The sequence below is a fragment of the Zymoseptoria tritici genome, chromosome 2, assembly GCF_000219625.1.
Source record: "Zymoseptoria tritici IPO323 chromosome 2, whole genome shotgun sequence".
NCBI lineage: Eukaryota > Fungi > Ascomycota > Dothideomycetes > Mycosphaerellales > Mycosphaerellaceae > Zymoseptoria > Zymoseptoria tritici.
Genome location: NC_018217.1, coordinates 2,657,535 through 2,672,789, shown reverse-complemented (window position 1 = coordinate 2,672,789; position 15,255 = coordinate 2,657,535). Strand labels below are relative to the sequence as shown.

At 53.9% G+C, this 15,255-nt stretch overlaps 6 protein-coding genes across 6 annotated transcripts; 3 read left to right on the top strand and 3 right to left on the bottom strand.

Moving 5' to 3' along the window:
* Positions 1 to 482: 482 nt before the first annotated feature.
* On the bottom strand, positions 483 to 1,757 carry MYCGRDRAFT_103370 (HDEL receptor protein; the record flags this gene model as incomplete). Its single annotated transcript, XM_003855038.1, has 6 exons — positions 483 to 735; positions 790 to 1,043; positions 1,106 to 1,314; positions 1,382 to 1,448; positions 1,509 to 1,567; positions 1,636 to 1,757. 6 exons carry the CDS (start codon positions 1,655 to 1,657, stop codon positions 699 to 701), a joined length of 648 nt encoding a protein of 215 aa, XP_003855086.1.
* Positions 1,758 to 1,961: 204 nt separating this feature from the next.
* On the top strand, positions 1,962 to 4,136 carry MYCGRDRAFT_68790 (uncharacterized protein; the record flags this gene model as incomplete). The annotated part of the gene is made up of 2 exons (XM_003855351.1): positions 1,962 to 2,611; positions 2,687 to 4,136. 2 exons carry the CDS (start codon positions 1,962 to 1,964, stop codon positions 4,134 to 4,136), a joined length of 2,100 nt encoding a protein of 699 aa, XP_003855399.1.
* Positions 4,137 to 4,171: 35 nt separating this feature from the next.
* Positions 4,172 to 5,638, bottom strand: MYCGRDRAFT_68789 (uncharacterized protein; the record flags this gene model as incomplete). Its single annotated transcript, XM_003855037.1, has 3 exons — positions 4,172 to 4,858; positions 4,912 to 5,370; positions 5,429 to 5,638. 3 exons carry the CDS (start codon positions 5,636 to 5,638, stop codon positions 4,172 to 4,174), a joined length of 1,356 nt encoding a protein of 451 aa, XP_003855085.1.
* Positions 5,639 to 5,985: 347 nt separating this feature from the next.
* Positions 5,986 to 6,975, top strand: MYCGRDRAFT_68786 (uncharacterized protein; the record flags this gene model as incomplete). The annotated part of the gene is made up of 2 exons (XM_003855352.1): positions 5,986 to 6,163; positions 6,218 to 6,975. 2 exons carry the CDS (start codon positions 5,986 to 5,988, stop codon positions 6,508 to 6,510), a joined length of 471 nt encoding a protein of 156 aa, XP_003855400.1.
* A 1,405-nt stretch (positions 6,976 to 8,380) lies between these two features.
* Positions 8,381 to 8,906, top strand: MYCGRDRAFT_37366 (uncharacterized protein; the record flags this gene model as incomplete). The annotated part of the gene is made up of 2 exons (XM_003855353.1): positions 8,381 to 8,516; positions 8,578 to 8,906. 2 exons carry the CDS (start codon positions 8,381 to 8,383, stop codon positions 8,904 to 8,906), a joined length of 465 nt encoding a protein of 154 aa, XP_003855401.1.
* Positions 8,907 to 9,346: 440 nt separating this feature from the next.
* Positions 9,347 to 10,264, bottom strand: MYCGRDRAFT_68784 (eukaryotic translation initiation factor 6; the record flags this gene model as incomplete). The annotated part of the gene is made up of 2 exons (XM_003855036.1): positions 9,347 to 10,052; positions 10,145 to 10,264. The coding sequence occupies 2 exons, from the start codon at positions 10,177 to 10,179 to the stop codon at positions 9,347 to 9,349; spliced, it is 741 nt and encodes a 246-aa protein (XP_003855084.1).
* Positions 10,265 to 15,255: the final 4,991 nt, after the last annotated feature.

The window sequence follows — 15,255 nt, the reverse complement described above, 5'->3', positions numbered from 1 at the left end:
AGATCCCGAGAGAGCAACCGCGTTCATGGTGAACTGGTTCGCGGGCTGGACAGTGGAGAATGCACACAACTTCCGCAAGTTCTATATTGCGTACAAGCCCAGGAACAGGATAACCAAGACTGTGACGGATACCAGTGGACGTCTAGTCGAGCAAGAATTGCTGGACCCCAAGGGTTGGGGAGACAAGTACCAGCATTTGGCCGTGAGACTGGCGGAGGACGTGTTCAACAAGAAGTTGACAAAGTGAAGGCAGTGAATGGCGAGGACACGCACGACTTGATGAATGTGGCATAGCACTGCATACTGCATGTGATACCCCAGACGGCGTTTTGAGATAGCGTTGAATTTTGGCGCGAAGCGAATCGCATCGCAGAATGGCGAATAACAGGTAACTCGAATGCTTCACCCCAGCCGTGTTCAGGTAACTCGCCCGCTCTCTTTTGCAGCCCACCCGGGGCCGCCGACTCGTCCAAATTACCACAAATAGTCTATCGTTTCATTCGTCCGCTTTTCCCGTGTATCGCATGAGTTCACGTAGCCGCCGTGATCATCCGTGCCTCCAGCTTCAACGCCCGAGTTCGTCTCCAAGTCTGCCTATAGCGTTTCTCTATGCAAACACACTTTGTGTGCCACCAGAGCGCTTGAATGCCTGGAAGAGTACAACTGCACTTTCCGCGGGAGACCGCCGTCCTGGTATTCTATACGGGAAGGTTGAACTTCTTGCCCTGCAGAACCCTGGTGTATTCGTCAGCACCGAGCCCCTGTCAGTTCTTGCGGCGTCTCACTCACTTGGTATAGTAAATCCAGAAGAAGTCCGAGTAGAGCACTGTCTGAATGATACCGGCGATCACGGGGATCGGATCCCAGAAGCCATTCTCGGCGAAGTACCGCCAGATCCAGTTGGGAATGTAGAGTGCTCGGTAGATGCCCAACGCGAACAGGTAGTGGGTAGTGATCGTCTCGGCTTCACCGGTTCGTTGCAGCATGAATAGCTGTGGTAGGATCGCAACGGCTTCGAGCCAGAGGGAGAAAGCCCATAACATCTGTTGTGTTGTTGTCAGCCGTAATGCTCCCTTGCTCTTGCATATCTCAGGGGTAGCCATACCTCAGCGGGAGTGTATTTGTATGGAAATAGTATACCCAGCACCGCCGCTCCTCCAATCAGGTATTCCACTTTGAAGGTATCTTGATTCGGATCGTGGGTCGGTTTGTAGTCGTTGAGCATGAGGTAGACGGTGTAGATCTGTGCGGCGATGAAGACGATCTTGAAGAATGTGTTCCAGAGGGATTTCGTGGGGTCGGTCCATAGCAGGTCTGAATTGGTTGAGAGGTCAGGTCAATGCGGTCTAGAACTGTCCTTCCTGCCGGTCCAGTCACTTACCGAGATATCTGGTTATGTATACCACAAGGTATGCGAATTGTGATTTGAAGGATATCCCGGATGCGCTCTGCGAGTTGGTTCAGCCATTGTTCGTTCCTGCGATAAGTTCGGGAGGTAGATCGCATACGCTCGTGGACTTCATCTTCGCAAGCAGAATGAAGATGGAAGCCAAATGCGACAAATCGCCTGGTGTTACCGTCAGCTGCCCGTACGCTTCGCTTCCATAACGCTCAATGGCAGTTCGCGATTCTTACCTAGCTTCCGGAACCAGGTCATGATGGGTGTTTTGAGGCCGCAGCCGTGATCGCGTAGATTGAATTGATGAGTTCGGTTGTTGTGGGCGACAATGCGATCGGTATTGGTGGTGGACAATGAGGTTCTTCGTGGTCCAGGCCAAGTGGGCTACGTACTTCTTGAGACCAAATGTCTTCTGAGCTCACTCTCCCTGAATTGCGGATCGGGCCGGGCCGTTGGAAGCTAGTGGCTGACCACAACGCCGGCGCCGGATACTCTTGATACTCCACTTCTTCCTCCGCCTCTTCTTATCGTTGGAGGCAACGACGTTCTATCCCGTCACTGCATGGCGGCCCTCGATGCTGTGCGCTCAACCACGCCTCGGGGTCATGATGCACAGAGACGATATGCGGACCGATTGAAGGGTTTCGCCTATTTGGAATCCTTCGACGAGCTGGAAGCATGGACAGAGGACGATGTCGACTCGTTGCAAAAAGCCAATACTCCATTGATGCGAGCTGAGTCTCTTGTCTTGGACCGCAATAACGACCAAAATGGTAAATCCCGAGTCATGCTCATTCATGACTACAAAGGCGGCTACAATGATTACGAGAGCTGTCAGGGTGCCGCTGTCGATAAGGACATGTACTCGTGCGACTATCTCCAACACGTTGAATCGTTTGTCTACTTCTCGCACAAGCTGGTCTCCATCCCTCCCCCTACCTGGACCAATACATGTCATCGCAATGGTGTAGCAACGCTCGGGACATTCCTCGTGGAGCCTGGGTCGATCGGAGTCGAGCGTATCCTTGAATGCAACGAAGAGGGAATCTTTTGGGTGGCGCGCAAGCTGGCACGGGTTGCGAAAGAGTATGGCTTCGATGGCTGGCTGATCAACATCGACATTGGGTTTCCGATGTGGGCATGGAGCTTGGAGAAGCTGGAGGGCTTCCTCCGGCAGCTGAGAAGCGATCTCGGGCCTAAGCGCAAAGTGGTGTGGTAGGTGATCATTGGATTTGCTCTACTGTTAATGATCTCCCAGCAGAGACTGACGAACGATGTGTGATTTAGGTACGATGCACTTACCACATTGAACTTTGTCTGGTATCAAAACACTTTCAATTCTTTGAACGCGCCATACGCTCTCGCGGCCGGCTCAATTCTTACAAACTACGCATGGAGACCCGATTTGGCAGCCTCCGCGAAAGATCTCGCCGAGAAGACCGGACTAGGTGCTAAGAATGTGTACTTCGGCATCGACATGTGGGCACAAAACGCTCAATATGGTCGCAACCGGAGGATTACCTGGCCTCGAGAAGGCGGCGGGGGCACAGGCACAGGACTTGGTCTGGATGTCCTCAAAGACCATGGCCTTCGAGTAGGCATCTTTGCTCCAGGCTGGCCATTCGAGCACTTCGAGGAACACGCTCGGGAAGTCGACCGTTCGGTGTGGCAAGGAGATGCCATGCCTATGGACCTGCCGTGTGACTGCAATCCCGAACGACCTCATGATTCGGTGGCCCGCGGTGGCGTTGTAAGATACGCTCGAGGTCATGCATTGGGCACGAAGTCCGTCTTCCACACGGACTTCACGCGAGCCTTTTCTACGGGCGCCACGACTGGCAGAATTGTTCAGGCACATCTGGGATCACAGACGGCCCTTCCTTTGGCATCCAAGGCTCGATTCAGGAGCCTGCCATTTTCGATGTCGAACAAACCTCATGCATCGGTTGGTGAAGTGTCCATTGAGCTCTCAGGCTTGCCAACAAGATGCGTCGTGTCAGCACGACGTGGCTCAGCATCGGCAGAATCTGGCCCAGCTGTCGCCTACCTGCATCTCTTTGGTCTCGACGTCCCAACGAGTAGCTCAAAGCACGAGCTCACGGTAGCATATCGCCATTTACAGAAAGGTCTCTGTGTGTTTTCCATCGTAGGACCTTGTAGCCCCATTCTGGTTGACAAGGATCCGGACAAAAACGGAGTGAGTTACTACACGACCTCTGGCCTAAAATCGATCAGCGACATTTCACTCGAGGTCTTCTGCTATGGCCCATCACTGCTCCCACATAAATCCGAGGAACTCTTCGAGCTGCTTTCGATCACAATCCGGCCTGAAGGGAGCGAGCAGAGTTGCGACATTTGCGACTTGCGATTACAATCGTGGAGCACCGCAGCCATCGCTCATCGGCGTCTGAACTGGTCGGTCTCTCCAGCAGACATCGAGGATGCTGGTCTACGCCCCGATGTGCCCTGGAGTGCCACAACCGGACCTTGTGCGTACTTTGTGGTGCAGATCGATGGTCGGGAGGCTGGTCGTGCCTATGCTTTGGACTTTGTCCTCTCAGACGACATGTCCTCTGATTGGGCCGAAACCGGCGTAGCGGAAGTGCAGATTGCTGCTGTTGGATTCGATGGCCGAGTTTTGACAACGACACAAAGGATGATACCATGGATTTATGACATTGACGATGATGATGAGGAATGGGTAGTGGTGGAACATGCACCTGAGGATTTGGAGTAATGGCATACACGCTTGGACAGAATTTTATTTAGCATTTACTCTTGAACAATGAACAGAGACCCAGGCTGTTTCTCCGACTTGATGAGATGGTATTTCTCCTGCCTCGCATAGACCCACTCCCAACTCTGCTTCTCCTCGCTCCAGTACACATCCTCCTCGAGTGGGAACACTAGCGTTGCATTCCTCTCCGGCACCCAGCTTTCCGCGTACAGCTCCACGCTGTTGTAAATATTCTCCAGCAGTGGAAGATCTCCGAGCACCGGCACGCCATCTTGTAGGTTCGTCATGCCAATCACGGTGCCGGCGGAGTGGCCCCAGTCGCCGATAGCATGGCAGTAGACTTTTCCGGAGATGCCATTGTCTTTCGCTTGTGCTAGCGAAGTGGCTAGAATTCCGTTGCCTGTCAACCCGGGCTTCATGTTGGCTCTAACGATGTCTTGCAGGCGATTGGCCGTTTTGAGGCCTTCCAGGAGACCATGCGGGATGTCTGACTCGGTCTCGCCTGGGGCTAAGACGTATGCTAGATGCTGCGTGTCTGTGTTGAGTCCCAGAGCCGTCACACCGAAGTCGACGTGGAGAAGGTCTCCGTAGCTGATGGTCTTGGCTGCAATGTGTGGTTGTTCAGCAAAGCCGAAGCCTGCTTCGACGATGGTGACGGATGGCTGAAACCAGGTCGTGTAGTTTAGAGACTGTATCTTCTCTCTGAACCACCATTCGAGATCCTTCGAACGATCAGCATTACGTGGGCATAGTATTTGAGAAAGTCATGACCAACCTCCGTAGTAGTGGTGCCGGGCGCCACAGCCACATTGCTGAAACCTTCAGAAATGATCGCCCAAGCGGTCTCCATGAGCTTGCGGTACCAACCGAGCTGGCTCGCAGGCATGGTAGCAATGTACTCAACCGCTACAATCGGCTTGTCGACGAAGCGCTTGCTCCACTTCTTCCCAAGCTCGCTACTGAGCTTCTCAAACTCACCTGCATGTAAGCCTGAAGCGAAAGCAATGTCTGCATCTGTGTTAACGACAATGCTCGACGGATCACACGCTTCCAGAATCTCTAGGAGCTCCGAGTATACCTGGGAAGTGTTGTCGATCCAGGTTTGCGAGTGGCAGTCTTTCGATGTTGAATTGGCGGAGACATATAGAGACAGGGTCCTCCTTCTGGCCGAGAATTGTATTGCCCTCTTCATCGACCAGAAAGCAGTGTCCTCTGCGTATTCCCTCTGGCTGATCTGAAAGTGATCGAATGAGATACCACGATGGCTATCATAGAGCGGTGGGTCTACTCACCAACCACGCATCCACGCCATGTTTCTGGAGCAAAGCTGGAATGCCAGCTAAACGCTCATCGGTCCAGCTATCTCTCAGACCGGCTTGATCGCGTAACGATGGGAGGCGATGGAACTCTGGGCTCTCTGAGACGGCAGATGATGTACTGGCGAGAGTCGGGAATACAGCGACCCAAGCCAATGCAATCAATAGATTGTGTTGTCCGAACATCGTCGATGGTCTTCAAGTGGTTAATCCGTCGCAGCGAGGCTTCCACAAGGGAGACTTCTGGTACAACGTTCGATTGTAAGTCCGTCCGATCAGTGCCTCCCTATTTAAGCAAAGTCAAGAACAAGAGTGTGTAGTAAATAAAGGAAGACGACCAGATGACCTGACGTTCGTCTCATGTTGTCCTTACTCAGGCTCAAACGGGGCAGCGCTTCCGAGCTCCGGCCGATGACATCCTTCTCGAATTGCATGCGTTTCGGACCCAACTCTTGAACCCGTACACATACACTGCTTACGCCTAGACGCAATACAGCGCGGAGTACCGGACATTGGACAACACGCCTGACGAAATGGATTTCGCCGATTCGACCACGCGATATGCTGCCTGCGTCTCCATAGTCGCACTGCTCGCCGCGTTTCTCCTCGTACAGCCCACAGGTCTCGTGAAATGGCTGCAGAAGAAGAATTACCAATACGAGGTGACATTCTCGCTATACATGCTGACGCCCACGGAAAAGTTTGTCTTCAGTAAGAGCCTCGCTTGGATCCTGTTCTGACCATCTCGCTGACCACACGCGACAGACTCCATCCTCTTCTTGACCGTCTCTATGCTCCTGATAGCTAGTTTCCTCTACCTCCCGGACCACATCATGACCATGTCTCGACGGACATACTACTACTTCGCTGGCGATGCCGGCCATTCCAATTCGAGACAAGCCGCCGAGACCCTCTACGAGACCGCGACGAAGGCTGGAGATGCAGTGCTGGGCGCTGCTTCCGAGTGGGCACAAACAGCATACGAGGCTGCCGCGAATAAGACGGCAGCGAACGTCCCGGCAGCAGCGAGTGAGGTCGCGGAGGCTGTAGGAGTATAGAATATGGATCATTAACGGGGAACATATCATGACATGGGCATAGCACGGCGTTAGGGTCAAAAGAGGCAGGATGGGAAAGCATTGGTGGAGCAACAGGGTCGCTCGTAATAGTAGTTGGCGAGAGAGGAGCGTGGACATCTTTGCCAACGAACGGCACGACAAAGATGCGGGAATGCTATCTGACACAGCGCATCTCGTGCAATTGTCGAGACGACAGGCTGCACCTCCGGTCGGGCTTTTGAGTCGCAATTCGGCGGGTTGCCATCCATGAGAACAGACCGTCGCTATGCATACGAAGAGCGGCGGAGTACAGTCCAGGGATGTCTACAACGACGCTCAAAAGGTAGCTCTGTGTCTGTCAAGGGCTTACAGGGCCAGATTGAGAGCGAAGGCAAGGCGCTCGATTCAACTTGGTAGCTGAACCGGATACCGCGGACAGGAGGAGCATCAAGTGAAGCGATTCGCGTACGGGAACTGCTACTATTGCGACAGCAGCATTGTGCATTGTTCGGCGACTATTGTATATTATATGAGGGTGTGAAGGAGGCAAACTGAGCACATGATGTGGCTTTGTCAACGATCTTGATTGGCTGTCACTGGCACCTCCACCGATCATGCCCATTCACATGATCTCCAGGTCGTCCTCGCCAGATACCATCCTGAAGAACTCGCCTTTGGTAGTAGAAGATAAATTCTCACAATCTTTCCCTCGAGTAAACTCCCCAGCGCCGACCCTGCGACGTCTCGAACGAGCCAAGTCGCGCTTGGTCTTCCGCCAAAATCGGTCAATTCAAGGTCCCCGCCGACTCTCGCTCCCCTCTTCTCGACCTTGGAATCTCGTGACTCCCGTCTGGCCAACTCACGTGCACGAGAGATTCATTAGCGGTAAGTTCCCATCCACTTCTACTTCAATCATCGCAGCATCGAGCGCGTCCACGACAGCCAGCCATGCAAAGTCCACCGCCCGTCGAGCGCGACTTGGAGATGCTCATCGAGCACGACGCCGCCGCCATGTCCGGCGATGTCGATTCCATCCGCCGACGGTCGCGGCAAGGAAGTCGATCTACACAGCGCTCGCCGGCGGCGTGGCGCGACTGCACAAAGCCTTCTTGTGGATGCAGAGTGCTGATGTCGTGGGCGCATTCGCGCCGTCCATAAGCAGGTCGGCGAGCTCGCAGGAGCTGTTCTGCTGAGCGCGACGTGCGCATGACATTTGGTCTCGGGATGAGGCGCCGCCTCGACAAAATCACATGATGAAGGCGTGCAGTATCGAGTTCATTGCTAACAGTATCTTGTGACAGCACCGCATACCGCATACAGCAGACAACGAAACACAACCGGCCTGGACTGGCTGCCGACTTCGATCCCCGCGCGAAGCTCCAGATTGGACGACTACCAGGCCTTCAACCCTGCCGAAGCAACAATGGCGTCTCTGGCGAGTAAGAGGAAGCGTCCGTCGAACGATATGCCTTTGCAACGTCCACCGCCTGGTATGGACGTCAGCGACTTCGATCAGCACTACCTTGGTGGGCATGAAGACCCAATGGGCGGGAACCACAACGACGGGGATATGGGATTCGCAGCAGCTCTAGCACAACACAATGCGGACCACCTGAATGAGGAACAAGATGCACAACACAACCACGGACAAGTACAAGCGTCAAACGAAGTGAACGATGGCGGACAGAGTGCGAGCGACACAGCGGCCGCGGCCATGGCGCAGTACCACACGTTGACCGTACCGCAATCGACAGAGCAAGCCTTCATGGCGCAAGTAGCGGATGCCAGTAACGATCGAGCCAACAGTGCTTCCGCAGACCAAGGGATGCCCGGCGGACCGCAGCGGACTAACAGCTTCGGCGAGTTCGAAATGGGCGGCGGTCCAGGAGTTTCGAATGGGGAAGGGTCGCCGACGGATGGCGGTCCACAAGCTCCTGGTAGCTCGTCAAAGCCGCAAGTGGGTACAGATGAGTGGCACAAGATTCGGAAAGACAATCACAAAGAAGGTGAGCCACTCAGGCATCCCTAGTACCAAGCTCCGGGTGGCCATACTAATTGCCTTCCCAGTCGAGCGTCGCCGCCGTGAAACGATCAACGAAGGGATTAACGAGCTCGCGAAGATTGTGCCCGGCTGCGAGAAGAATAAGGGCAGCATTCTCGCCCGTGCGGTGCAATTCATCACACAGCTCAAGGAAAACGAAACGCAAAACATTGAGAAGTGGACGCTGGAGAAGTTGCTGTCCGAGCAAGCTATCACTGAGCTCGGGACCAGCTGCGATAAGCTCAAAGCTGAGTGTCAACGGGCGTGGGCGGAGTGCGAGCAGTGGAAGAAGGCTGCACAGAAGGCGGGTGTGACGATCGATCATGATGAGAAGGGTGAGGGTGATGCTGAGTAGAGTCATGATCGTTGTGGACGAACGTGATCGATGCACCGAATCGGCGTTCGAAACTTGTGGAGTATCAATCATTCGACAGAGCTATACGGCGTTGGTGGCAACTGGCGTTCAAGGACGGTGATATCCAGAGGAAGTTATCTTCCCACTGCTTTTGTATACTTCAGATCATGCTTTACGACAAGGCTGCATTACTGCTTAATGGAAACTCTCAGGAAATTCTTTGCAACATGAATATGATGATCATTCATTGCTCAGAGCAGCTGAGAGAACGTGGGCACACGTTGCATCTCGCGGTCGATGTGGTAATGGAAAACACCCAAGCTGTCGCTATTCTGCATGTGCTCGCAATGCGCAACGTGCATATAGTAGACATAACCCGAACTCCTCGCTCAATACTGCAACTACAACCATGGCTTTTGCTTCTCCCTGTACATCTCCTCTCAGTAGAATGACTCCACCATAGTCTCCTTGTTCGTCGTATTGATCGAGCTCGGTCCCATGCCCTCTCCCAGCTTGAAGACGCTCTCGATAACGCTCAGCTCCGTCGCGGTGGTATCCAGTCCCGTCACAGCCATCCAGTCGTTGACCACCATGCCCGCACCAACGACCGGGCTACCACGATTCACACTGCCTGCCACGAGCGGCACCTGCAGTAAACTCGACAGCTCATCCTGATCTTGAATCGACGTCTTCGGGTGCACAATCCCGCCCTGGTTTGAGAGAGACATGTACGACCCCGTCAACACATTATCCGCAATCGTCTGTCGGAACACCTCCACGCCCAGCACGTCCGCAATGATCTCTTCGCTCTCCCTCTCCAAATCAGGATGTACCAGCGCGACATGGTCGTTTGCGCAGATGACGTTTCCCAGCGCGGAGAGGCGCTCTTCTATTCTTTGGATCTTGACGCTGTCGGGGATGGAGTTGCGGAGATGTTGCAGTTCTTGGTCGGTGGTCGAGGTCGGGACGAGGAGGCCGTTTTTGTTGCCGGCTGTGAGGCGCCCGATGATGCGGGTGCCGGCGATGGTGCAGTGGCAGATGGGGATTACGTCTTGGAGCTCGGCTTCGAAGATGGAGTAGAAGTTTTCGGAGGCGCCGACGGCGACGAGGGCGTAGGAGTTTGTGAGGGTGGAGAAGACGCCGACTCTGGGAGGAGGTAGAGTATTAGTTGGTCCATTTGATCATTTCTTTCTGAAGGTGTTTGTGCTGATGGTGGGGTTTGTGGAGGAAGGACGTACTCATTGGAGTTCTCGAAAGATGCGCGGACCGCCATGATTGTGTTTGTTGTGGTGGTGTTGTTTGTTACTGTTGGATCTAGTATGATTCTTGGAATGGAAGAGGGTTCGTGTGGCGGAGGTGAGGTGAAGTGGTAGTGGTATGCGATCGCTGTAGAGGTGCTTGTGCAGTCCAGTGCTTTATCTGAAAAGTTCGTCATACGAGGACAGCGCCACCGATGAGGAATAGCGCTGCCAAGCACCGTCTATATGAACAATTATGAGTCTTCATTCATTCAGAATCCACCACCCTTCACCACATTGCTTCCTTTCATGGTTGCTTTAATGTGACTCACAGATCATGCCTGGGACAATTTCAACCGAGCATCGACAATAGATAGGCACAAGCAGGCGAACGCTTCTGGTGGATTGCGTAGCCGCGCTGAGCTCTGCCCAGGTGGCTTCGATGCCGTGTTCCCGCCGTACCGCCTGCATACCTAGAGTACTTCACGATTGATAAGGTGCACATCGGTTTGGTGCGCGTGAGCGCTTTCTTGATTCAGTGACCCAGAAGGGCTCGATGAGCTAGCGTAAAAGTCCGAGTGACACAGGCAGCACAATCTCCTTCCTCCTCAAATTTTGACTGTCCTACCAACGTGCACGCCTCGGACGGAAACGCAAAGCGGAATGATGACAGCAACGGTGATGACATGAATGGGTGGTGAATGAAGGGCAGGGTGGGCATGGTGCAATGGGGAGCGAATGGCGTAAGTTGAGGCCGAACGCTGAAGAGCAGTGGTTGCCGTGCTGTTGGTGAGCGAGAGACACGGACGAGTGGTGTTGATGAAGTTCGAAACAAGAAGGGTGATCGCTTTCCAGTCCCGCAGCTTCCACATGTCCCAATCTGATCGAAAGTTTCCGCCATGACGACCAATGTTGGAAATGGGCGTAAGTATCGCTGCGTTCGTGCTTGCCGTGATCCCGCGCGCGTGCTGTGCAGAGCTCGTTCCCTTCTAAGAGGGAGGGTTAGGCTTAGGCTTGCATCCGCATCCGGCAGTATAACCAGTGAACAAGGTTGGGTCACTAGACGCGGACAACCGTTAGCATTCGCGGTACGTCACCAAGGAGCGGAGAAGGGTCGCTATACCAAGTCGGGATGTAGTCAGGGAGGGTGCAAACCTGGCTCGTGCAGTCATCGTTGGTTTTACACATGGTAATCTCGCCCTGTCAATGCACACAAAAGTTAGTCAAGACGTGGACGATAGTCAGTATGTGAAGGGATACTCGTACGATGTCGTTGTCAGCAGTGACGAGGCCGATAAAGACGGCTGCAACAAGATGGTGTTGTTGTTGGTTGACAGAAGGCGAGAAGTGCGGACAGGACATCGGGCTTTATAACCCTATCACGATCAGGGATCTTGGGCTGTTTCTACAGCGTGTTGGCGCATCGGAGTGCTCATATCGGAACTCGAATTGGGATGAAAGGCCTGTTCGCAAGGAGATCAGTCCATTCGAGGCCTGCAGATGCTTGTCAGATGTGCGTCCGTGAGATGCCGACAATCGCCTTCTGATCCCCATGCCTCAGCTGTATAAGAAGAGGAGAAGGAGGGACTCGACGGTCATATTACCTCGTAGGATTGCCTCCTTCCGAGAGAGTATCGAATCGAGTCTGTTCCAAAGTGATTCATACTGCTCCTCCAAGCTACATTGCACCTTTTACAATGGACCAACCTTGCAGAAGCGAAAGGTATTCCGATGCATTCGCACGCAGTACGGCGGGTGCCGGAAAGGACGAGCAGGGTGTTACTCGTCAAGTGTCGGTAGTCGAAAGCACGAGCAGGGTGTCGAGCCCGCTCACTGGGACTGGAGCCTGCAGGTCCCATACCGCCTCGTGTACAGACTCTGGACGAAAAGCATGAAGCAGTGCCTGTACCCTGGAGACGACTCCGCCATCTCCGGTCCAATGCAGAGTCGATTCTTCGTCGATACCTGCCCAAGATGGGCACCGATTGAAATTTCAGCGTCAGCACTGCTTGCCGTACGCAGTCCACGGTCGGTATATCCTGCAGTTCCTATCTGCATATTGGAAGCAGCGCGAATTTCCGGAGACCTTGTCGCTGCCTTGTTCAGGCAAGTATCGAAGTTTTGTCAAGACGAGATTGGTTCGGACTCGCCGGTTCGATCGCCAGGGGATGGGCACTACTTCTTACTCTGGGTCCAGAGTCTGTAGGATATCGCGATCGCGCGGACAGCCCTGTCTCTGGTTCAGATCGCCGGGGTTTGAGACGTGTAGGCAGGGACATTCCTGTTTGGATCCATGTTTTCGGCACTCGTTAGGAAAGAGCACGAGTCCGCAACTAGGACCCGGCGGATGCGTGCGGGGGTTGAGGTCCAATGTCCTGCTCGTGCTCTCGATACCTGCCTGAGTTCAGCAACAGCCGATCCTTACAGCGAGGAACGGATCCTAAGTGTTCATTCCTGCTTCCAGACACGGAGGTTGGTGACGAAAGTGAGGAGGGACAGGAAGAGAGAGCGAAGCGATGCATGGGCTACATGTAAGCATGGAATGGAGTGAACAACGCGAGGCTCTCAATTTAACGGCATCATTTATTGGGCTATCCTAAAGGTGCGAGAGCTGGTGCCCTGCTCGAGAAGGCGAGAGACGGAAGGCTTGGCGACTCTCACGTGACAATATGCTGTGCACGGCCATGAACATTCATGAGTCTCCCTCCACCACCTTTACCACATTGCTTCCTTTCATGCTTGCTGTGATGTAACTCACCGACCATGCCAGAGTCCAACCCTACCGAGCATGTTTGCTCGCTTGCTCGCGAATTTTCTGACCGATCCCATTGAGTATAGATCTCCCTTGGGTCTTCCACGACTCGCATTGGAATTGTCCGTGGTTTCGAGAAGCACACAATGCAAACAAAGGCGAGCAGTAGTTTTCGGCGACAAGCTTGCTCCTCGGTAATGTGAACTCCCGAGGTTTCATCTCTGCTTCCAAAGCATTGGACTTCTCACAGAATGCATGCCGAGTCAATCCAACCACAGGATGGAACGTTTGACGACGCCCCAAGACACCCGCGGAGCATTTGCCTGTTGCGCTTGACAGTCCAGGACTGCAGTGCGAGAAAGCGTGGCCCGGCAGACCTGACCTGGGGTGCCATCGAGGCATGAAGAAAGTGGTCAGTGTTCATATAGCATGTTCCAGCCAAGCTGTTTCAAAGTGCCGGCTTCCCTAGCTGTGCCAATCGTTGTTTCAATGACACGGCTCCACGAAATGTCGGGAGATGTTCTCCTATTCTTGGAGGGATGAGGTGGTATGTTTGAGACCCCTACCGGCTCCTCCGCGAACCATCATTACTCGAGACTACATTGGCGTGCTAGGACTTGTATATGAGTAGGGATATAGCTGCCCACGTTATGCACAACAAGCTCTACTATTGCAGAGTGACCTGTTGAAAGAGGCTCGTGCTCTCGGGCCTGCTGCCGCATGTCGGAACGCCACAACCTTGATCTGAAGCATGGACTTTATCATCATCCGGTGCAGAATACTTTCACATGTGCATCAAGATGCTGTGCTCTGCTGTACATGGCAAAGTCGTAAGTTTCCGATTCTTAAATCGACTATGCCTTTCAGCAATTTTGTAGCGCCTTGTCAGCAAGACAGGCCGAAGACAAACATGCCCAGCGATCGTCATAGGATGTGTTACGGCCGGGCGATCAGCACAACTCGAAACTCGAAACAGCGTGGGTCCCGCTTCCCACCAGACTGGATTGAGCGGGCGGCTGTGATGGTGACAAGGACTTCGCCGTTCGGGCTTTTGCAGCCATGAGGTAGGCAATCTTGGGTAGACACCGGCTCGGCATGCATGGCCAGCGCAGTGACCATAGCAAACAGATGACAGTGCAGCAAGACGTAGGCGGCCTCCAACGAGCAACGCCTTCTGATCAATGAACACGGCATCACTCTCACCCAGTCCAACAGCTTATCGGAGCGACGGCCCCTGTCAAGTCCGATGGTCGATCCGGGGACGATTTCGGCTGGAACTACTCTCGTCACCCTGCGGGGCGTCATGTTGTGCAACAGCAAAAGAAGTGGGCTCCCTCTCGGGCGCAGCGAGATCGCGCGGAAATCAGTGGATGGTGAAACGTGGATCTTGTCGACTTGCGCAAGGTGGAAGAGCGGTCTGCCTTTGTTCAGCGAGGGTGGCTTCACTGGCATGTGAATGATGTCTGCCGCTGGACAGTCTCCTCTAGATGGTGTGTATGTCTGCCAGAGTGAATGTAAGGACTGCCCACAGCAAGTACAACCAGCTGTCGACTTTGTCTTTCACGCCGGTCGAGCTCGGCCCGCCCGCCCAGGGGTGCCGATGGCGCCACAGGCCTTTTAAAGTACCCGCCTAGTCCTACAGTACGTTGGAATTAGTCTTCTCCAACCGGGAATCAATTCTGATGCGACGACAAGCCTCAAGGGCAGGTCCGGGGCCAGCAGCAGGTCTGTGGACTTGTGGAGGCCTGGCCTGGGCTGGACTAGAACTATGCGGCACCTGCGCCTGCGTCTGCGCCTTGGTTAATAATTCTGATGCGCGTCGCTCTTCGTCGTCGATTATTATTATTATTGCTCACATCCAGTCGCAATAGGACAGCACAGAGCCCACGAGCCTGGTCCCTGTCCATCCTGTCACCACACACACACACACACACAGACACACCCAGACACCCAGACACCGGCATCCATCCATCCATCCTCCTCCTTCTCTTCCATCTTCTTCTTCTTCTCCTCGTTCTTCTCCCTTTGCTCCTTCCCTGTCCGATACTTACTCACACTACTACTACTTCAGCCTGTGCTGCTGACTACCTTACCTCACTTTACCTCACTTGCCTTGCAGCGATTCTTCTTGTCCATACTTTGATCGATTCCTCTTCCTGTGTACCTTACCCACTTTCCCCTCCCTGCCCTGTTCTCACCTCCTCTGCTCCACTGTACATTTCAGCAAACACAGCTGCATTCCTTCGCATTTCCCGCCCGCTCACGTCCCTTGCATAGCCCGGCGCTCTGCCCAGTACATATCGCCCACCTCACCGACCATCACGCCCTCATCGATGCGCCACCACCCTTTCGCACGCCC